Source organism: Triplophysa rosa, linkage group LG6 (assembly GCF_024868665.1).
Source record: "Triplophysa rosa linkage group LG6, Trosa_1v2, whole genome shotgun sequence".
Taxonomy (NCBI): domain Eukaryota; kingdom Metazoa; phylum Chordata; class Actinopteri; order Cypriniformes; family Nemacheilidae; genus Triplophysa; species Triplophysa rosa.
The window spans coordinates 7,288,969-7,310,314 of record NC_079895.1 but is presented as its reverse complement, the minus strand read 5'-3'; the positions used below and the strand labels follow the sequence as shown (position 1 = coordinate 7,310,314).

The following is a 21,346-nucleotide window of genomic DNA, read 5'->3' as shown; positions in this document are numbered from 1 at the left end:
AACCTGACTTTCTTTTGCAGAACACAAAAGAAGATATTTTGATTAATGTTGGCAACCGAACAATGGCGGTACCCATTCACTTCTATTGTACAGACACAAAACCAGTGCAAGTCAATGGGTATCACCATTGTATGGTTACCAACAATCTTCAAAAACTCTTCTTTTGTGTTCTGTAGAAGTAAGAAAGTCAGATTTGAAATGACGAGGGTTAGTAAATGATGACAGAATTTTCATTTTTGGGTGAAGCGTCACTTTAATTCATCTGTTTTATCACTGTATTTCACATGTATTGCACAGGTTTTAATTCTACATACTGTGAGTCTTAAAATCCCAAATATGAAGAAGTACGGATACAAAGGAGAAAATGTTTATTTGGCAACATATTTTGGATTAACTTGTCTAAAAGCCAGTGGAAAACTACAATAAAAATTGCAGTGTAGGTCAGGTGACATTCGTATAAAAGAGCACTTTTCAAGTACTGCTGAAATCCTCATCAGTCCAGAGTGCTGAACAAACACGAAAAAAAACATGCCTTACTTTCCAAATTTCAGATGGGGAATGCTATAAAGTCATCAGTTTTCTTATGATGATGCTTTGTTGGCACATTTTGGACATTGAATACATTCTTTTCATAAGACAGTGATGGAAACGTAACATTCTACAAAAATATTTCAATATTACATAAATCCATGATGACAAAGCAGTCAGAGGTTAACTTGCAAGCGTTTAAAAACCCATCCTGCTATGGTGCATTTTTTAAACCAGCAGGGGACTCTGTTAGTCTGTGCTACAGCTCTCTCTCTCTCAGTAGCGTGTGTGCTTTTCAACAGCATGATTTGTACATTTGAATGTCACGGTATTGTTACAGAACATACATACTGATCTAAAAAAGGTTACTTGCCGCCTATGCCATAATGATGTCACTTCCTCAGACTGAATTCAAATAATTCCATAAAAAAAACTTGATGGGTGTGCATATAATGACTGTTTACTATAGATTTTTCTACACAACACTGTAAGCACAGATAAATTATGAAATAATAAAGTTAGTGTTGGGAGCATGGTGACCACAGTTTTATGAAAGTCCTAAAGTGCCAGTCTTCTTTACAAGTAGCCATACATAGTGGTCATCGTCCAAAAGAAGTATGATTACCTCTCGATCTAGGTGTTAAAATGAATGAGTGAATGAAGAACTAGGATTGCGATAATGGCGTTCCCTCGACCAGTACAAAACAATAAAGAAAAGGCTCTGACTTAAGAGTTGAAAGTCGTTTTGGCGTGGAAAAGTCCAAGTGCAATTCAAAGTAAACAGCATCGCTCTTTGAAACTCTTCTTGTTCTTCTTGTTCTTTCCCTTCCCATTTTTGTCCTTATTTTCTGACATTTTTTTAGACCGAACCTCCCTCATTAGATCAAAAAACACCTTCGAGAAACACAAAACCATCATTATTCCTCAAAATAAGAAAGTTGTTTTTGTTAATGATGCCAAACAAAACTACAATTAAAACTAAAACTAGCCGTAAACATGCGAAAAAGAGGCTGCAAAAAAAACTAAACATTAAAGTATAAGTAATTGAAATATAAGTCAATGTAAAGTGTTCAACAGTTCTTCATATGACCAAATTGTGACGCTGTATTGATGGCATGCTTACATCAAAAGACATAATAATACCAACCTGCGTGATGCTGTATTTACTAAATAGTAACCATCATTAATATGTTGAAACCTGCATATTTATCATTCAGAAATGCTGCCTGGATCCATTTAATAAAAGCAAATGTAACTGTATCCCTATGTATGATCTATTCACATCCCTTATTTGTATTATATTATAATAAGCATTTGTTTTCATAGAACACACAACATACCTTGTCCACATTGGCTCGTGTCTTAGCCGAAGTCTCTACATACTGCACGCCCCACTCCTCAGCTTTTCCTCTGGCCTCATCCACCGAAACCTGTCTCCGATCCTCAAGGTCCGACTTATTTCCAACCAAAAGCAGTGGAATCTTATCTTCCTCCGCTTTAACCCGCAGAATCTGTTCCCTGTAAACACACACACGCTGACAGTTCTGCATGTAATGTCGGGTGATACAATTTTCCGTCTATACTAGGTCACATTAGAAGTGGAATTTTGCTGACCTGAATTCCACAGTGGCCGTGAAAGACTCGTGCTCTGTTATGGAGAACACCAACAGGAAACCCTCGCCGCTACGGAAATAATTGTCTCGGATAGCTGCGTAGTCTTCCTGCCCCGCCGTGTCCAAAATGTCAATCTGCACCTCCTCTCCATCCAACACCACTTTCTTCCTGTAGCTGTCAGCCTTTGTGGGCTCATAATCTTCAACAAACTGAGTGCCGAAGAATAAGCTCAATATATTTTCAACAAATATTTTCTTAGAACATGGGGCAGGAGAAAGAAATGGTGAGATCAAGACTCACAGCATCCTCAAAACTGTACTGCTTATTATAATTTACTTATTTCGGCAAATTTTGTAAAGCATTTGGTCTGTTGGCTTACCTCATCATACATAAACTGAAGTGTGAGTGCAGACTTTCCTACACCTCCACTGCCCACCATTATGACCTTGTGCAGGGCCAGCGAGCTCTGATTCTTACTCTTATTGGCTGCCATATTTAAACGACTTCCTCAGGTACGCCACAAGATGCCCGCACACACAAACTGGAACCACCTGCAGAAAAAAGAATATTGTAATATATTGTTATTATTATGTCTACATTAACATTTTCCCCAAGGAAATACCAGTACTTGCAAGGCAGCAAAAGAATAGTGTTAAATATATGAAGCGTTTTATAAAATGATTCATAAAACCTAACCTTCCAATGACCATATAGACTACAGAGGAAGGTTACGTTACTAGACTACTTCTCCAGAGGAAAAGAGAACATGACCCACTGCTTCCAGCTATTGTTCCTGCAGGCTGTCATTTTGGGGATCACAATGGGAAACTGGGTCACAGGAAGACATCGGAATCTGCTAACCAAGGGTTTTGTCCCTTAAACAGTCACGCCAGTAGATATGGGCAGAATAATCCATTCATCCAATAGAATTCCTTACACATTTGATCATTTTTACCAGACTCTTAATGCATGTAAACTAAAAGATAACATTATTCTTAGCAAATGAATGCTAGCATCAGTGCAAAATTAATTTTGTAATTAATTTTGTAACAGCTTAGCAAAACACAAAATGTATAGATTGTGCACATTTACTGTGGCTAAAAGAATTCACAATAATGACATTACTGTTGTTCTGAAATGTTTTTAAATAAATAAAGCTATATGTCAAATTAATCTTTAATTTTGTGTCGTCTCTTTATTTGTCCAATGAATCACACTTAAAATTTGACTCTAGGGAGGTGAAGAGCGTTTGTAACCATTGTTGCTCTGTCTAAAGGCAAAATTGTAAACCGCATCATTTGTGATATTATCATTTGTGTCAGTGTAGTATTAACACAATATCAATCTTTGTTTTAATTTTTAGGATTATTGTCAATATCCGTATATTGTGACATCCCTATATAGATTACAAACTACTGAATTCTATAATAGCGTGGGAAGTTGTGATGGTGAAAAATATTCATACACTATAAAAAACCTTTGCATTGTGCCCATCAAACATGCCTTGATATTTCTTACGAACCCAAGTGCCCACTGATAGACATGTGAATATGTGAACCGCTGTATTAAAGGTATGGCAAAACCTTCACCAGTCAACATATTACAATATAAAAAGCAGCCTTGGCAAAACATCCAAATCAAATGGCAAAGAGACACCACAGTGGAATACATGCACAATGCCATCTCCATTCCAGAAAATGCCAGTTAAACAGGGTTAAACATTGGCTGGGCATACTACAATCATAGCAGATTTGACCTACATATGCATGCTGCTTAAGTATGGCGACCACCTTCTGAAATATTAATGATTCCTCCCACGGCTGGAAGAATTCATTAGGATTCCCTGAACGCAGTCTACAATCCAGTCCACTCGTACATCAAGCCCCTCTGAGACTGACCCGTCGAGCTGCCATTCCACTGAAAGCGGTGGGCACGCTCGAGTCGTGTCACTAGATGGGCCTCACTGCGACTGATGGAGAAGAGTGCAGAGAGATCGATGGAGAGATCTATGCTGATTGAATTCCCACACAACACAGATTCATTCATTTTCAGAAGTTTCAATGAGGGCCAGGCCGGTTCAGCAGAGGGGGGCGATTTCACGCATGAGAGAGGGCAATGCCCGCTGCTTGAGTGAAGTGGCACGCTGACCTATTCAATCTCACCCTCCCTGATCGCAGGGCTGCTGGAGACAATCACGGCACACGTCAGGAGCTCGAGCAAGGACAAGAGAGAGGGCAGAGCAAAGCATAGCAGGTGACATTCACTGGAACGGGGCCAGCGTTAGGCAGGTTGTCCAGCACACTTTTATTCACTGATAAAGCATTCGGAGGGTATGACTTAAAATCTAACAGCTATGAATGACTGCACAAGCAAAATGTTCAACACTATTATGCCTTTACATTTAATTGTAATGTATAGTATCTTTTTTCATGAAGTATAGAAATAGTAGCTACTTATTTTATCTTGGACGATTTTTACATCGTTTTTGTTTTGTACAATGAAAGTGATCGTTTCGCTTAATAAGAAAAATGCAAATAATTGTGTTTGACAGATTTCCACAAGTTAAATTTCTGGAAGTTACAGTATGTTTTAAATAATACTTTTAACACAGAATCCTAATGATATGATATGACACCTTCAAGGCAATTTTTTAGACTTAATTTGGACTTCAATTAAATTCATTGTGCCAGCTTGTGAAAATATTTAAGACTGGCCCTAAAACTCACACAAATAAGTACAATACAAGATTTTATTACACTCTAAAAATGTTGGGTTATTTGAACCTATCGTTGGGTCAATAATGGACAAACCCAACAGTTGGTTTAAATTAACCCAGAATATGGTTATTATTTTTGACCCAACAATGGGTTAAAACAACCCAGCATAGGGTCATTTATAACCCAACGGTTGGTTGAAACAGCCCAACATTTTTTAGAGTGTACAGAGAGTTTAAAGTGATAGTTAACCCAAAAATAAAAATTCTGTTATCATTTACTCAACCTTATATCATTTCAAACCTGTATGACTTTCTTCCGCAGAACACAGAACAAGAAGGTATTGTGAAGAATGTTGTTAACTGGCACCTATTCACTTGCATTGGTTTTGTGTCCATACAACAGCGCTGTACGGTTACCAACTTTCTTCAAAATATCTTCTTTTTTGATCTGTGTCATACAGTCATACAGGTTTGATATGATAAGAGGGTGAGTAAATTATGTAATTTAATACAATTAATATACCATAAAATATTAATAAAAAAATAATACTCATACATTTTACATAAAATAGTTCTATATTATAACCAAACACAAACCGGAAGTTAACTTCAGGCCAGCGTGTGTGTCCGATGAAACCGCCTAACTAAATCTGTTTAAATGAATTGCAAAGTGTTCATGTACAGTACCATGAACTTTAATCCTAAGGTTTAGTCACAACACATTATTTCCATGTATGAAAATGTTTAGTGCTCCGTCCTTATCAGCTTAACCTTGTGTTTTCCAAACCCTTGATTTTGTTCCTCTGTGGAACAAGAGGGGAAATTATAAAGGCTGAGTAAACAGCTTCTCAGTGTTGTCTTCAGCTCTCTTCTAATGTTTGTTTCGGTAAAAAAAGGTTTGTAAATGCATAGTAGTTAACAGAATTTTCATGTGAACTCTCCCTTTAAGCCATGTAGTTGGATTTTACCAAAAAGGTCTGTACAGGCCATCTGACATGCTGTGCTAGAGGAAATATTTAACCTACAGGAAACCAGATGACTTTTTCTTCACTAAACTGGCCTGTTTGGAACTTCCTGCCCAGATTGATGGGAAAAACAGGGGAATAACTGGGCCAAGTCTTAACAGAGCTCCAAATATCCCCTCTCTGCTTTCACATTATGCACTTACTATCCTGCATACTTTCCCTGTACATGCTCATCTCTTCAAGACCAATGTCAGCAGGGAACAAAAGCAAAGATAAGCTCTCTTAGAAGAGTTAGACTAACCTAACTCTAGTGCACTGCAAAAAGAATGTTTACCAAAGGAAGAACTTTGCAGGCAATCTTTGTAAAGAGCAAATTGGTTCTTTCTGATACAAGTAGCAACATGCCTTAAACTCAATGGAGAGGACCAGAGATGATGTATTTTTGTAGGCTAACCCGGAAGTAAGTGCCGCGCAGGTTCCCTCGACCGAAAGCCTATGCATTTTTCCCATAGACTTTTGGAAGATCGCAAAAAATAAGCTCCGTGATTAACAAAGGTTTATGATGTTTACAAGTTTTGTCTATCAAGATCATCTTTACAAATTAACACAACATTTGTTACTTTTGAAGCCAAAATAAAATCGGCAGAAGTAAAAAGATAACAAGATGCTGTTAACAGACAACTAGGGATGCACCGAATGTTCGGCCACCGAATATATTCGGCCGAAAATAGCAAAAAACGCATGTTCGGTATTCGGCCGAATATGTGAAATGGCCGAATAAATTTTACCGAACATGACTCGAGAAACGATCAACTAGCAACCAGCGCAGAGAGAGAGAGAGAATGTTGCTCTTTCATAGCTTAGAAGATTTGTTGGAGTTCTGTTTCGTCTGGGTATCAACGTAGTCTCAGATGTTTCTCCTAAAATTGCTTTGGAGAAATAAAAATCTTTGTGATAGACAAAACTTGTAAACATCATAAACCTTTGTTAATCACGGAGCTTATTTTTTGCGATCTTCCAAAAGTCTATGGGAAAAATGCATAGGCTTTCGGTCGAGGGAACCTGCGCGGCACTTACTTCCGGGTTAGCCTACAAAAATACATCATCTCTGGTCCTCTCCATTGAGTTTAAGGCATGTTGCTACTTGTATCAGAAAGAACCAATTTGCTCTTTACAAAGATTGCCTGCAAAGTTCTTCCTTTGGTAAACATTCTTTTTGCAGTGCACTAGAGTTAGGTTTGTCTAACTCTTCTAAGAGAGCTTATCTTTGCTTTTGTTCCCTGCTGACATTGGTCTTGAAGAGATGAGCATGTACAGGGAAAGTATGCAGGATAGTAAGTGCATAATGTGAAAGCAGAGAGGGGATATTTGGAGCTCTGTTAAGACTTGGCCCAGTTATTCCCCTGTTTTTCCCATCAATCTGGGCAGGAAGTTCCAAACAGGCCAGTTTAGTGAAGAAAAAGTCATCTGGTTTCCTGTAGGTTAAATATTTCCTCTAGCACAGCATGTCAGATGGCCTGTACAGACCTTTTTGGTAAAATCCAACTACATGGCTTAAAGGGAGAGTTCACATGAAAATTCTGTTAACTACTATGCATTTACAAACCTTTTTTTACCGAAACAAACATTAGAAGAGAGCTGAAGACAACACTGAGAAGCTGTTTACTCAGCCTTTATAATTTCCCCTCTTGTTCCACAGAGGAACAAAATCAAGGGTTTGGAAAACACAAGGTTAAGCTGATAAGGACGGAGCACTAAACATTTTCATACATGGAAATAATGTGTTGTGACTAAACCTTAGGATTAAAGTTCATGGTACTGTACATGAACACTTTGCAATTCATTTAAACAGATTTAGTTAGGCGGTTTCATCGGACACACACGCTGGCCTGAAGTTAACTTCCGGTTTGTGTTTGGTTATAATATAGAACTATTTTATGTAAAATGTATGAGTATTATTTTTTTATTAATATTTTATGGTATATTAATTGTATTAAATTACATAATTTACTCACCCTCTTATCATATCAAACCTGTATGACTGTATGACACAGATCAAAAAAGAAGATATTTTGATGAAAGTTGGTAACCGTACAGCGCTGTTGTATGGACACAAAACCAATGCAAGTGAATAGGTGCCAGTTAACAACATTCTTCACAATACCTTCTTGTTCTGTGTTCTGCGGAAGAAAGTCATACAGGTTTGAAATGATATAAGGTTGAGTAAATGATAACAGAATTTTTATTTTTGGGTTAACTATCACTTTAAACTCTCTGTACACTCTAAAAAATGTTGGGCTGTTTCAACCAACCGTTGGGTTATAAATGACCCTATGCTGGGTTGTTTTAACCCATTGTTGGGTCAAAAATAATAACCATATTCTGGGTTAATTTAAACCAACTGTTGGGTTTGTCCATTATTGACCCAACGATAGGTTCAAATAACCCAACATTTTTAGAGTGTAATAAAATCTTGTATTGTACTTATTTGTGTGAGTTTTAGGGCCAGTCTTAAATATTTTCACAAGCTGGCACAATGAATTTAATTGAAGTCCAAATTAAGTCTAAAAAATTGCCTTGAAGGTGTCATATCATATCATTAGGATTCTGTGTTAAAAGTATTATTTAAAACATACTGTAACTTCCAGAAATTTAACTTGTGGAAATCTGTCAAACACAATTATTTGCATTTTTCTTATTAAGCGAAACGATCACTTTCATTGTACAAAACAAAAACGATGTAAAAATCGTCCAAGATAAATTAAGTAGCTACTATTTCTATACTTCATGAAAATAGATACTCTACATTACAATTAAATGTAAAGGCATATGATAGTGTTGAACATTTTGCTTGTGCAGTCATTCATAGCTGTTAGATTTTAAGTCATACCCTCCGAATGCTTTATCAGTGAATAAAAGTGTGCTGGACAACCTGCCTAACGCTGGCCCCGTTCCAGTGAATGTCACCTGCTATGCTTTGCTCTGCCCTCTCTCTTGTCCTTGCTCTAGCTCCTGACGTGTGCCGTGATTGTCTCCAGCAGCCCTGCGATCAGGGAGGGTGAGATTGAATAGGTCAGCGTGCCACTTCACTCAAGCTGCGGGCATTGCCCTCTCTCATGCGTGAAATCGCCCCCCTCTGCTGAACCGGCCTGGCCCTCATTGAAACTTCTGAAAATGAATGAATCTGTGTTGTGTGGGAATTCAATCAGCATAGATCTCTCCATCGATCTCTCTGCACTCTTCTCCATCAGTCGCAGTGAGGCCCATCTAGTGACACGACTCGAGCGTGCCCACCGCTTTCAGTGGTATGGCAGCTCGACGGGTCAGTCTCAGAGGGGCTTGATGTACGAGTGGACTGGATTGTAGACTGCGTTCAGGGAATCCTAATGAATTCTTCCAGCCGTGGGAGGAATCATTAATATTTCAGAAGGTGGTCGCCATACTTAAGCAGCATGCATATGTAGGTCAAATCTGCTATGATTGTAGTATGCCCAGCCAATGTTTAACCCTGTTTAACTGGCATTTTCTGGAATGGAGATGGCATTGTGCATGTATTCCACTGTGGTGTCTCTTTGCCATTTGATTTGGATGTTTTGCCAAGGCTGCTTTTTATATTGTAATATGTTGACTGGTGAAGGTTTTGCCATACCTTTAATACAGCGGTTCACATATTCACATGTCTATCAGTGGGCACTTGGGTTCGTAAGAAATATCAAGGCATGTTTGATGGGCACAATGCAAAGGTTTTTTATAGTGTATGAATATTTTTCACCATCACAACTTCCCACGCTATTATAGAATTCAGTAGTTTGTAATCTATATAGGGATGTCACAATATACGGATATTGACAATAATCCTAAAAATTAAAACAAAGATTGATATTGTGTTAATACTACACTGACACAAATGATAATATCACAAATGATGCGGTTTACAATTTTGCCTTTAGACAGAGCAACAATGGTTACAAACGCTCTTCACCTCCCTAGAGTCAAATTTTAAGTGTGATTCATTGGACAAATAAAGAGACGACACAAAATTAAAGATTAATTTGACATATAGCTTTATTTATTTAAAAACATTTCAGAACAACAGTAATGTCATTATTGTGAATTCTTTTAGCCACAGTAAATGTGCACAATCTATACATTTTGTGTTTTGCTAAGCTGTTACAAAATTAATTACAAAATTAATTTTGCACTGATGCTAGCATTCATTTGCTAAGAATAATGTTATCTTTTAGTTTACATGCATTAAGAGTCTGGTAAAAATGATCAAATGTGTAAGGAATTCTATTGGATGAATGGATTATTCTGCCCATATCTACTGGCGTGACTGTTTAAGGGACAAAACCCTTGGTTAGCAGATTCCGATGTCTTCCTGTGTCCCAGTTTCCCATTGTGATCCCCAAAATGACAGCCTGCAGGAACAATAGCTGGAAGCAGTGGGTCATGTTCTCTTTTCCTCTGGAGAAGTAGTCTAGTAACGTAACCTTCCTCTGTAGTCTATATGGTCATTGGAAGGTTAGGTTTTATGAATCATTTTATAAAACGCTTCATATATTTAACACTATTCTTTTGCTGCCTTGCAAGTACTGGTATTTCCTTGGGGAAAATGTTAATGTAGACATAATAATAACAATATATTACATTATTCTTTTTTCTGCAGGTGGTTCCAGTTTGTGTGTGCGGGCATCTTGTGGCGTACCTGAGGAAGTCGTTTAAATATGGCAGCCAATAAGAGTAAGAATCAGAGCTCGCTGGCCCTGCACAAGGTCATAATGGTGGGCAGTGGAGGTGTAGGAAAGTCTGCACTCACACTTCAGTTTATGTATGATGAGGTAAGCCAACAGACCAAATGCTTTACAAAATTTGCCGAAATAAGTAAATTATAATAAGCAGTACAGTTTTGAGGATGCTGTGAGTCTTGATCTCACCATTTCTTTCTCCTGCCCCATGTTCTAAGAAAATATTTGTTGAAAATATATTGAGCTTATTCTTCGGCTCTCAGTTTGTTGAAGATTATGAGCCCACAAAGGCTGACAGCTACAGGAAGAAAGTGGTGTTGGATGGAGAGGAGGTGCAGATTGACATTTTGGACACGGCGGGGCAGGAAGACTACGCTGCTATCCGAGACAATTATTTCCGTAGCGGCGAGGGTTTCCTGTTGGTGTTCTCCATAACAGAGCACGAGTCTTTCACGGCCACTGTGGAATTCAGGTCAGCAAAATTCCACTTCTAATGTGACCTAGTATAGACGGAAAATTGTATCACCCGACATTACATGCAGAACTGTCAGCGTGTGTGTGTTTACAGGGAACAGATTCTGCGGGTTAAAGCGGAGGAAGATAAGATTCCACTGCTTTTGGTTGGAAATAAGTCGGACCTTGAGGATCGGAGACAGGTTTCGGTGGATGAGGCCAGAGGAAAAGCTGAGGAGTGGGGCGTGCAGTATGTAGAGACTTCGGCTAAGACACGAGCCAATGTGGACAAGGTATGTTGTGTGTTCTATGAAAACAAATGCTTATTATAATATAATACAAATAAGGGATGTGAATAGATCATACTTAGGGATACAGTTACATTTGTTTTTATTAAATGGATCCAGGCAGCATTTCTGAATGATAAATATGCAGGTTTTAACATATTAATGATGGTTACTATTTAGTAAATACAGCATCACGCAGGTTGGTATTATTATGTCTTTTGATGTAAGCATGCCATCAATACAGCGTCACAATTTGGTCATATGAAGAACTGTTGAACACTTTACATTGTCTTATATTTCAATTACTTATACTTTAATGTTTAGTTTTTTTTGCAGCCTCTTTTTCGCATGTTTACGGCTAGTTTTAGTTTTAATTGTAGTTTTGTTTGGCATCATTAACAAAAACAACTTTCTTATTTTGAGGAATAATGATGGTTTTGTGTTTCTCGAAGGTGTTTTTTGATCTAATGAGGGAGGTTCGGTCTAAAAAAATGTCAGAAAATAAGGACAAAAATGGGAAGGGAAAGAACAAGAAGAACAAGAAGAGTTTCAAAGAGCGATGCTGTTTACTTTGAATTGCACTTGGACTTTTCCACGCCAAAACGACTTTCAACTCTTTAGTCAGAGCCTTTTCTTTATTGTTTTGTACTGGTCGAGGGAACGCCATTATCGCAATCCTAGTTCTTCATTCTCTCATTCATTTTAACACCTAGATCGAGAGGTAATCATACTTCTTTTGGACGATGACCACTATGTATGGCTACTTGTAAAGAAGACTGGCACTTTAGGACTTTCATAAAACTGTGGTCACCATGCTCCCAACACTAACTTTATTATTTCATAATTTATCTGTGCTTACAGTGTTGTGTAGAAAAATCTATAGTAAACAGTCATTATATGCACACCCATCAAGTTTTTTTTATGGAATTATTTGAATTCAGTCTGAGGAAGTGACATCATTATGGCATAGGCGGCAAGTAACCTTTTTTAGATCAGTATGTATGTTCTGTAACAATACCGTGACATTCAAATGTACAAATCATGCTGTTGAAATGCACACACGCTACTGAGAGAGAGAGAGCTGTAGCACAGACTAACAGAGTCCCCTGCTGGTTTAAAAAATGCACCATAGCAGGATGGGTTTTTAAACGCTTGCAAGTTAACCTCTGACTGCTTTGTCATCATGGTTTTATGTAATATTGAAATATTTTTGTAGAATGTTACGTTTCCATCACTGTCTTATGAAAAGAATGTATTCAATGTCCAAAATGTGCCAACAAAGCATCATCATAAGAAAACTGATGACTTTATAGCATTCCCCATCTGAAATTTGGAAAGTAAGGCATGTTTTTTTTCGTGTTTGTTCAGCACTCTGGACTGATGAGGATTTCAGCAGTACTTGAAAAGTGCTCTTTTATACGAATGTCACCTGACCTACACTGCAATTTTTATTGTAGTTTTCCACTGGCTTTTAGACAAGTTAATCCAAAATATGTTGNTTAAAGAGTACATTCCTCAATATTTTTAAGGGCTTATTTTGGTTTATGGAGTGTCCGACAACAAGTTTATGTACATACATGATGTAAAAATACTATTATTTCGTAATAATAAGCAGTTTTTATTACCTTACTTCTTGACTGACTCTCAAATGATTCGTTCAGCGATTCAATCTGTGTAATCTCCGCCTTTCCGCCAGCGTAGTCTGATCTGATTGGTCAGATGGTCTAGTCTGCTGTGATTGGTCAAATGGTCTAGTCTGCTGTGATTGGTCATATGGTCTAGTCTGCTGTGATTGGTCAAACGCGTTCAGCATGTGTCGCAAATGGACCGCCTATCATTACTGCTGTATTACGGTTTGCAGGTGGTTGGATATTAACAGTGTATAGAGAGAGATGGCGTCGATTTTACCTTACCAGTTCGAGCCCGAGTCTGACGAATCATTCTTTAATCCTTATACAGATGCCAGTAAGAAAAAGGACTGTTTTAGACACTTCTCTTGTAACAGTTAGTTATCACGGCATACAGTGTACGCTGTTCGTATCTTCAGATGTTATTATAACTATAGTACACCACGCAGTTCTTGAAATAAAGACTTTGTGAGTTAATATGGTTGAACACTTACATTAGCGCAACGAGTTTATAGCTAATGTTAGGTAAACAAACAGTAACAACCCCAAAAATAACGGTAACGTTAGCTAAACACAGACATGAGATAACGTCACACAAATTTAATTTTAAGTAAAGACAAAAATAAAGAGTCACACTTACAGGTTGTGATTCGGTGGAGCTTACAGGTCCAAATAAAGTTGGTATTGCAACATCTTTTAAGGAAAGATGTTTAATGTATCCTGCAGTAAAGGCGCCAAGATTGTTGAAGCAATCTTCGGTAAAATGACGCGCGCAAAGTAAAACGTTCGGTTTATACTCCTTTGGTGTCGTTTGAAAAATAAATAGTAACCATTTTTTCCTCAGAAGTTCTTCCTTTGGTAGTGAAAATAAGACTGACTTAGTTTCACTACATAGAACACAGCTTCTCTTAGACATGATGCACACGTCACGAACGAGCTAGTACAGTGTTTGGGGAGGAGAGAGTTAAGTTTTCGCAGTCAGTCCTAGGCGGGGATTATTTCTAGTGATGTAGATACATTGTGGTTAAAGATTCGGACAGGTCATGACTTGTTCGCGTGATTCAGAGTCGATTACCTTTTTTATATTCTAATAACTTTGTTTTTCGTTCACCTTCGGATTTACAACTTGGCTGATTGCTTACATTCAAATACGGCAAAATTAAACACTTCATGAAATGTATTTTTTATGATCTCGAGGAATGTACTCTTTAAGGTCGCTCAATATCAACGTCATCACCACCAAGCCTCCGACAACGCTTTAAAAACTTTTTAAAAAATGTGTTCCCTGGTAAGTAAATGCTCCGTGAATTAATCTGCATCTTTGTTTTAAGAGATTTGTGCACATGTTGCATTATTTGTGAGCTTAATATGCGCGATGACGTCTAACGTCCCCGACCGCCAAAGGAAGTAGGCACTTTTAGCAACCGCCATTTCAATAAGGCTTTCAAAAAAATCACAAATGGGTAATAATTGGTGTGTTTTATGTCATAGAATAAAACATGAAAATATTTAGAGGTTTTGTTAACCAAAGACCTTATTTCGGGCGATTTACCAAAAACCCATTCAAAAAACCCATATACTTTGGAGCGATGGAACCGGAAGTCCTAAAATGCTAACTCGCTTCCAGGTTTTGCATACAAAAGTATGTCATCTCTGAGCCTCCCTATAGTGATAGAATCATAGAACAGAATGTATGAAACGAAACAAAAAGAGCAAAGTAATTCCAACAGGATGATGACAAATAAGCCAGGCTCTGACATCACTGATATGAGCAAGTGGTTCCAAGGTGATTTCCAGCCAAATTACTTCATTGGCCTATTTTCTTAAGTTCTGGAAATGCTCAGAACCCTACAGTACATTAAATAAAGTGTTAAAAGTAAAGCAAGCTCAAATTATTTTTTTCTTTACTATTAATTCATATTGACAACCAACGGCCTCACACATGGCTAGCAATGCATGTTTTGTAAATTCTTGGTACACGACTTCCATGCGCACACACACATATTATCCAGACAGAGCAATGCAACACAACTTTGTCGAATTCATGATTCCTACCGTAAATTTAATAGTGGTTTTGGGCAGTGTCAAGCTTTGTGTAATGATTGTCCTCTAAATGAGAAAGTGCACAGTGATGTGTGAAACAACTTTCTACTTGGGCGTTCACATATATTTCTGTCATTCATTCATTCCACAGGTGACTTTTGACATTTCACAGGTGTCAGTTAGAAAAAAAGGCTTTATTAATACATCATTATTCAACCATACATATTAATCTTTAAGTCATTAGCTAGGGAGACAGACTTTCATTGTTGAAAGCTTAAAGGGATAGTTCACCCAAAAATGAAAATTCTGTCATGAATTACTCAACCTTAAGTTGTACCAAGCCTGTACACATTTCTTTGTTTTGTTAAAGACAAAGATATTTAGAACAAAACAACATACAATATTTGTTCTACTATAGTAGTCAATGGTACCTCAAAAATATCAGTTGCTAACATTTTTCTTAATGTATTTCTTTTTGTTGAACCAAACAAAGAAATCTATACAGGTTTGGAACTACTTGAGCTTGAGTATTTCATGTCAGAAGTTTTATTTTTGGGTGAACTATCCCTTTAATGGCAAGGAAATTACAGTTTTTTTGTAAATACACATGTTGCAAATTCTGTTTAAAATGTCTTAATACACAACTCTTTAAAATACTTGATTCTGATCAAGAATACTGATATATTTTATTTACGAATTCTTAAAACCAAAAAAATCACAAACATGCCCAAGTCTTCAGTCTGTGCCGACATGTAAAAGATCCTCCATCCTTTAAAGAGCTCACTTCCTCCTGAAACTCAAGGTGACCATCTCTGATGAATACTAACCATCTAAAGCTGGGACACAGAGGCCTCATTGAGATATTTAAAAAGGCCATGGTGCTGAACTGGGACCCTATAGCCGTTTTGTTACCCATATCTGGCAGAAAGAGAGTCTAAGCTGTCCTCTAGTACAGTGGTTCCCAAACTGGGGGCCGTGGCCCCCTGGGGGGCCCCAAGATGGATCCAGGGGGTCACAGATTTTGTGGCATTTTATGAAATATAGAAGTTTATCATAGATTTTATGCAATCAAACATCAGAAAAATGACACCACCAACCAAAAGAATTGAGGTTCCAGCATTGTATAACTGAATGTTTTTGGTTTAATTAAAATTCTAAGTTTAAGATTATGTCTTTATATGGGGGGCCTCAAAGCGATGCACTTAACACAAAGGGGGCCTTACAACGAAAAGTTTGAGAACCACTGCTCTAGTATACAGCCTCTTTACACAGTGCTGCTGGAAAGTCTTTTCATATAAACCCTGAAATATCATTATCAAGGACTAATGTCCAGCAAACCATCAAGCAAGAACAGCCATAATATCAGTCACAATATATAAGAATGTTTTAAAAATGTCCTACTTTTGCCCATATCAGATGATTTCCAATTTACTGCTACTCACTGCTGTGTGGGAAAGGTGCACTTTATTTCAACAGCACATCTTAGTAAAAACAATCTCTCCTGTGCAACTGAAATAAAACTGTCTCCGGTTTCTCAGCATTTCATTTGCTGGCAGGGAAATTAAGCTGACATAAACCTCTCAGTAAAATGAATTGCCATGGAAATTAAATTCCATTGAAAATTAGATATGCCTATTTGTAACTACATAGTGGAAAAGTAAATTTTTCAAAGTGAAAATCCCCAAAAAACTCAATGGGGTATATGCATACGGGGCGATGACATACGTTCGCTAAAATCTCAGCCAGCTAAGCCACTTCCGCTCTTAATGCGCTGAGGTCATGTTTCAGCAAGTGATAACTATGTGTTTAGGAAGAAAACGTTCACATTTCAGCAAACCGACAACACTACGGCTGCTATAACATTGCTATATGCCTTTGTGATCATGCCTCGAGTAAGTGCAAAAGTTTACTTAGCTTTTTTCATATTTGTGAATGCAGCTTGAAACGGGTAGCCTGAAGAGCTTCTCCTTTTTGGTTGTCGATGTATGACGTAGTCTTTTGATAATAAGACTCGCGTCGTTGACCTGTGTTTCCTATGGACGCTACGTGCGCCGGCGGAGCTGGCGGAGATTTTAGCGGACATACGTCATCACTCCGTGTGCATATACCCCATTATCTTATGTTCAAAATATTGCTAGTTAAACCACATCCACCATAAATCAGACATCACTTTACAGGGATGTTTTACAGCCAAAATCATATAAAACGAATTCATCAATCTGATTACATCTCAATAATCTCTGCATGGGTTTTCTCATGTTTCCAAAATAAAATTGATGTTTTGCAAATTTGTACAGAATGGATAAATTCCTGGACATTTCACCCACTCCTGCCTACACATCCCTTAAAAACATGCACTTAACCCCACAGCAGAGCCTCTTTGTTTATCTCAAACCATTTTATCGCATATCCAGGCACAAACTCCACTTCACACTTGAGTGGTCTGCAGGACGAGAAGAATCCCATGCCAGAACATTTACGAGCAACACTCGAGTAAAAACCAAAAAACAACTTACTTTACATGTGACCAGTTTATGACTCTCTGCAATCCAGATTATGTAACAGCAAAAAGACGACATTACTATTGGGCTAGAATAAAAATGTGCTGACCTCATAACGCAACATTTGCATTAAAGTTAACTAACCTATAACTGCAGACGAAGAAAAGAATGCTACCATGTAGGGGCTTGTAGGAAAGTACTTTTCTGGTCGAGGAAGTACACCGTATGCACTATAAAGATGGCATGAGGCAGTCTGTTATAAAAAGCAGAACTTGCCCTTTATCCAATGGTTTCTTTTCAGTCAGCAGGTCACAAGGCCTGACTGAACAAATAGAAATCTGTGAAGTCAAGCCCACTTACATATTGTGGTTTTATCAACATAAAGGTTGCCTCTCATTCCTGGTATCTGCCATGTTGAGACCACATGACCATCTTAACAGTACTTGCCAAAGTTTGTACTTTTGGAAAATGTATTCTCTTTGACTTTAGATTGTGGAATAAATAGCCTATGTCTGAATATCTTTTACAACAAAAACCAGAAATCCTTTTCTCAAATAAATAATAATTGACTTTCCATATGATAAATAAATACTCGATAGGACATCAAAACAATTAATGATTTTCAGTCCATATTTTTCAGTAATCAAATGATGCTCTACACTGACATGGTCGACTTAGTCTTAACATGTACCAAATGTCACTTTTAGGTGCGACTATGAAATAGGACGCACTCTACCAGAATTCGATTTAAATCCATAACATTTTCAATGTAGTCGTATTAGAAGTTATTGAGTAGAGACAAAAGACTTCAGTGTTTAAGCTGGATATAATGTCTGACCAGCTGACTACTGACAAAATGTTCAGCATGTATTCTTATTCGACAGCAATTCTACAAATCTAATCTACATGTAAAACAACTAGCAAAGTCAGGAAAAAGATGGCATAGCTAGGCGAGTTACAACACGGTTACTAGACTGCTAGTAAAGATTTCCCAAACATTCAATGTGTGTTTAACTGAAAAAAGAATGGGTTTCCAAATGGGTTTGTAATGAGATTGTAATGTAGTGCGCAAATAATGACAAAACTATTGACTTTACAGAACACTACTTTTTATAAAATATTTTGAGGCAAACAATGGCTTACTGAAATAGTTCAAAATAACAACTTAGTTGTTTAGGAACATAATACAATAAGTCTTTTTACAATATTTAGGTTGAAAACTTTGAGGTAACTATGCCAGGACTTTACCCCTCCCGTATTTGTTGTGATAAGAGGAGTGAGCCAGTACTGGTAGTGAGGTTACACCCAAACAGTCTATGAATTTTCATTGAGAATTAAGATGCTAAATGACAGGAATATTTACACATACTAAAAAACGACCACTAAAATAAGCACCAATCAAAAGAGCTGACATGACAGATTCTGCTCAAGACACAAGAGGGCCTGTTTCAAGGTTAATGTGCATGATAGAAAGATAACTACATATTTCCCAATAATTCGGCTTTAAAGAGTTAATATTAATGGCTAAAAGGCTATCCTCTAATGATTTAATAAACTGAAAGGGTTGCAAAAGGCAAAACATTTCAAAACAGGATTGTGTGACATAAATAAGGAACATGTATAGAAAAATACAAGAAAAACTTATGGTACATAACTGATCCCTTGTCACTCATTATGGCTAGTTTCCCTGATTATGGAAACTAACACACAGGCCATACAGTTACTTTGTAAGTTAAGCAGCAAATCCGAGGCGATCAAATCAGGCTTTATATCAATAAACCAAGCGCAACATTAGCAAAAACGCCAGCTTCTCGTGACCACACTGACATCAGAGGACGTGACATCCATTTAATAGTAGCGTTTTATTCAAGCGATGACATTTTCATAACGGACCAGATATGCCCCGTGGGAAATGTAATAACTGTCGACCCGTAACAAAAGCTAGAGCTTTTAAGTAGATGATTTTTCGATCCAAAACGGAGCAAAGAACAAATTAATGGACATTTAGTAAATAAAAGCACATTACCACTCGGCAACTTTGTCCTCCACAGTCTCTTGATGCTATCTTGCGGAACGCATTAAACGCCTGTTCCGTGTAACACACTGGAGTTCCTCAGGCACTGTCGGTTTTGCCATAAACCCCACCCCCGCGATATGCAAATTAACCGGATATGGTGTCATCATAGTACACCCCGCCCCGTGACGCGCTGTAGTAAGGGAAAAATGGGAGATATGATGTCATGAACAGACGGTATTGTGTTTTTGCAATCTTTTTAGTTTTACACATATATTTTTATATTTAAACGTTTTAAGAATTAAAATAATAACGAATTTTACATTTTTAAATAAAAAATATGTCAAGAGACGTGTACAATACATGCATACAAATGATAATGATAAATAATTATAAATTGACAATACAGATGAGAATACATGTATACAAATGAGACAAATTAAAAATAGTTATAATAAACAAAGTCATGTGGACTGTCCATGTCTAAATTAAACAGAATATATCCCAATATTGGTGCAACTTGAGGTATTTATTTATTTATTAGGTATTAACTTATTATTAACCTAATCATTTTGCCCTAATCCATGCTCCTAAATAAATACACTTCATAAAATGAAAGCATGGCAGTGAATCACCTGAAGTACCCTTACAATTTCCGTGAGAGGTAACTGGAAATTCCAGGAACTTTGGAGGTGACTAAATTGTAAGTTAGACCTTTTAAGAATTTTGTTTGCTGACGTGTTCTGTGCATTGAATGTGCGACACCAGGGGGGTATTCCAGAAAGCAGGGTTACCCATACCTTCAGCTAAACCCTGAACTCCGGGTTGATTAACCCAAACCTTGCTTACTCTGGATATGTCGGTTCAAGAACACGTTTGAAGGGTAAGTTAATCAACCTCACGAGAGATACCCAGAGTTTTTATTATTATTATTATAAACATTTATATTGAAAATAGTACAAGGGACGCATTTCAATATTATGTATAACAATACATTTGTAAACATAATACACAGAAAAGAAAAAACAAAATCATAAATTTAAATGAAAAATTATAATAATGAAAAGTATAAAAAGTACTTTCTTTTTTGTTTTTGAGCAGAGTAAGGGGGTAGAAAGGAATCAATTAAATATTATATTTCTGTTCACTGGTGATCTAACAATTACTTATAAAACGGTCAGTTCTGGTCCTTGATTCTGATTGGCTGAGCGGAGTTCTAAGCCGTTATAAAATACCTCATTATAAAACGGTCAGTTCTGGTCCTTGATTCTGATTGGCTGAGCGGAGTTCTAAGCCGTTATAAAATACCTCAATATATAACGGCTGACCGCACCACATAGCCTAAATATCATTTTATTTACTTTATTTTATGAAACCTTGCTAAGCATATGGAATAACCGTTTTATAAAAGCAATAAGCCTGCGAAGCAGTGGGTTACAGTGCATTTTATAACAGCTACGGGTTTTAGGCACTCCTTCGCGTCATGCCACAACGCCCTTAGCTGTTATAAAATGCACTGTAACCCACTGCTTCACGGGGCTTATTGTTTTAATCTAATATTTTGTGTGTTTTAACACTTTTTTGTTTTTCTTCAATTTATAAGGGTTTCGGCAAAACTTTTTAACTCAGAGCAAAAAACAATAATATTAGGATTAGAACCTATAACATTACATTTATGGATATAACCTTTTCCAAGCAAGCACAGGATTCTGATAGCATTGTCCAATGTAGTGAAGCCAGTGTTGGAAAATAAACACAGGACCATTTCTTCTTTAATATCAATCAAATTACTAAACAAATTAAAAATCAATAATGAAACCTCAGTCCAAAATAACCTTGTTACTGTACA

At 37.2% G+C, this 21,346-nt stretch overlaps 2 protein-coding genes across 2 annotated transcripts; one reads left to right on the top strand and one right to left on the bottom strand.

The window, feature by feature from the left end:
• Window positions 1–351: 351 nt before the first annotated feature.
• Window positions 352–19,628, bottom strand: LOC130555519 (ras-related protein Ral-B). The gene is made up of 5 exons (XM_057335799.1): window positions 19,510–19,628; window positions 2,522–2,693; window positions 2,143–2,351; window positions 1,869–2,046; window positions 352–1,422 (listed from the first exon to the last, which is right to left on the bottom strand). Exons 2-5 carry the CDS (start codon window positions 2,633–2,635, stop codon window positions 1,300–1,302), a joined length of 624 nt encoding a protein of 207 aa, XP_057191782.1. The 5' UTR covers window positions 2,636–2,693; window positions 19,510–19,628; the 3' UTR covers window positions 352–1,299.
• On the top strand, window positions 10,471–12,803 carry LOC130555520 (ras-related protein Ral-B). Its single transcript, XM_057335801.1, has 4 exons — window positions 10,471–10,664; window positions 10,835–11,043; window positions 11,140–11,317; window positions 11,764–12,803. The coding sequence occupies exons 1-4, from the start codon at window positions 10,551–10,553 to the stop codon at window positions 11,884–11,886; spliced, it is 624 nt and encodes a 207-aa protein (XP_057191784.1). The 5' UTR covers window positions 10,471–10,550; the 3' UTR covers window positions 11,887–12,803.
• Window positions 19,629–21,346: the final 1,718 nt, after the last annotated feature.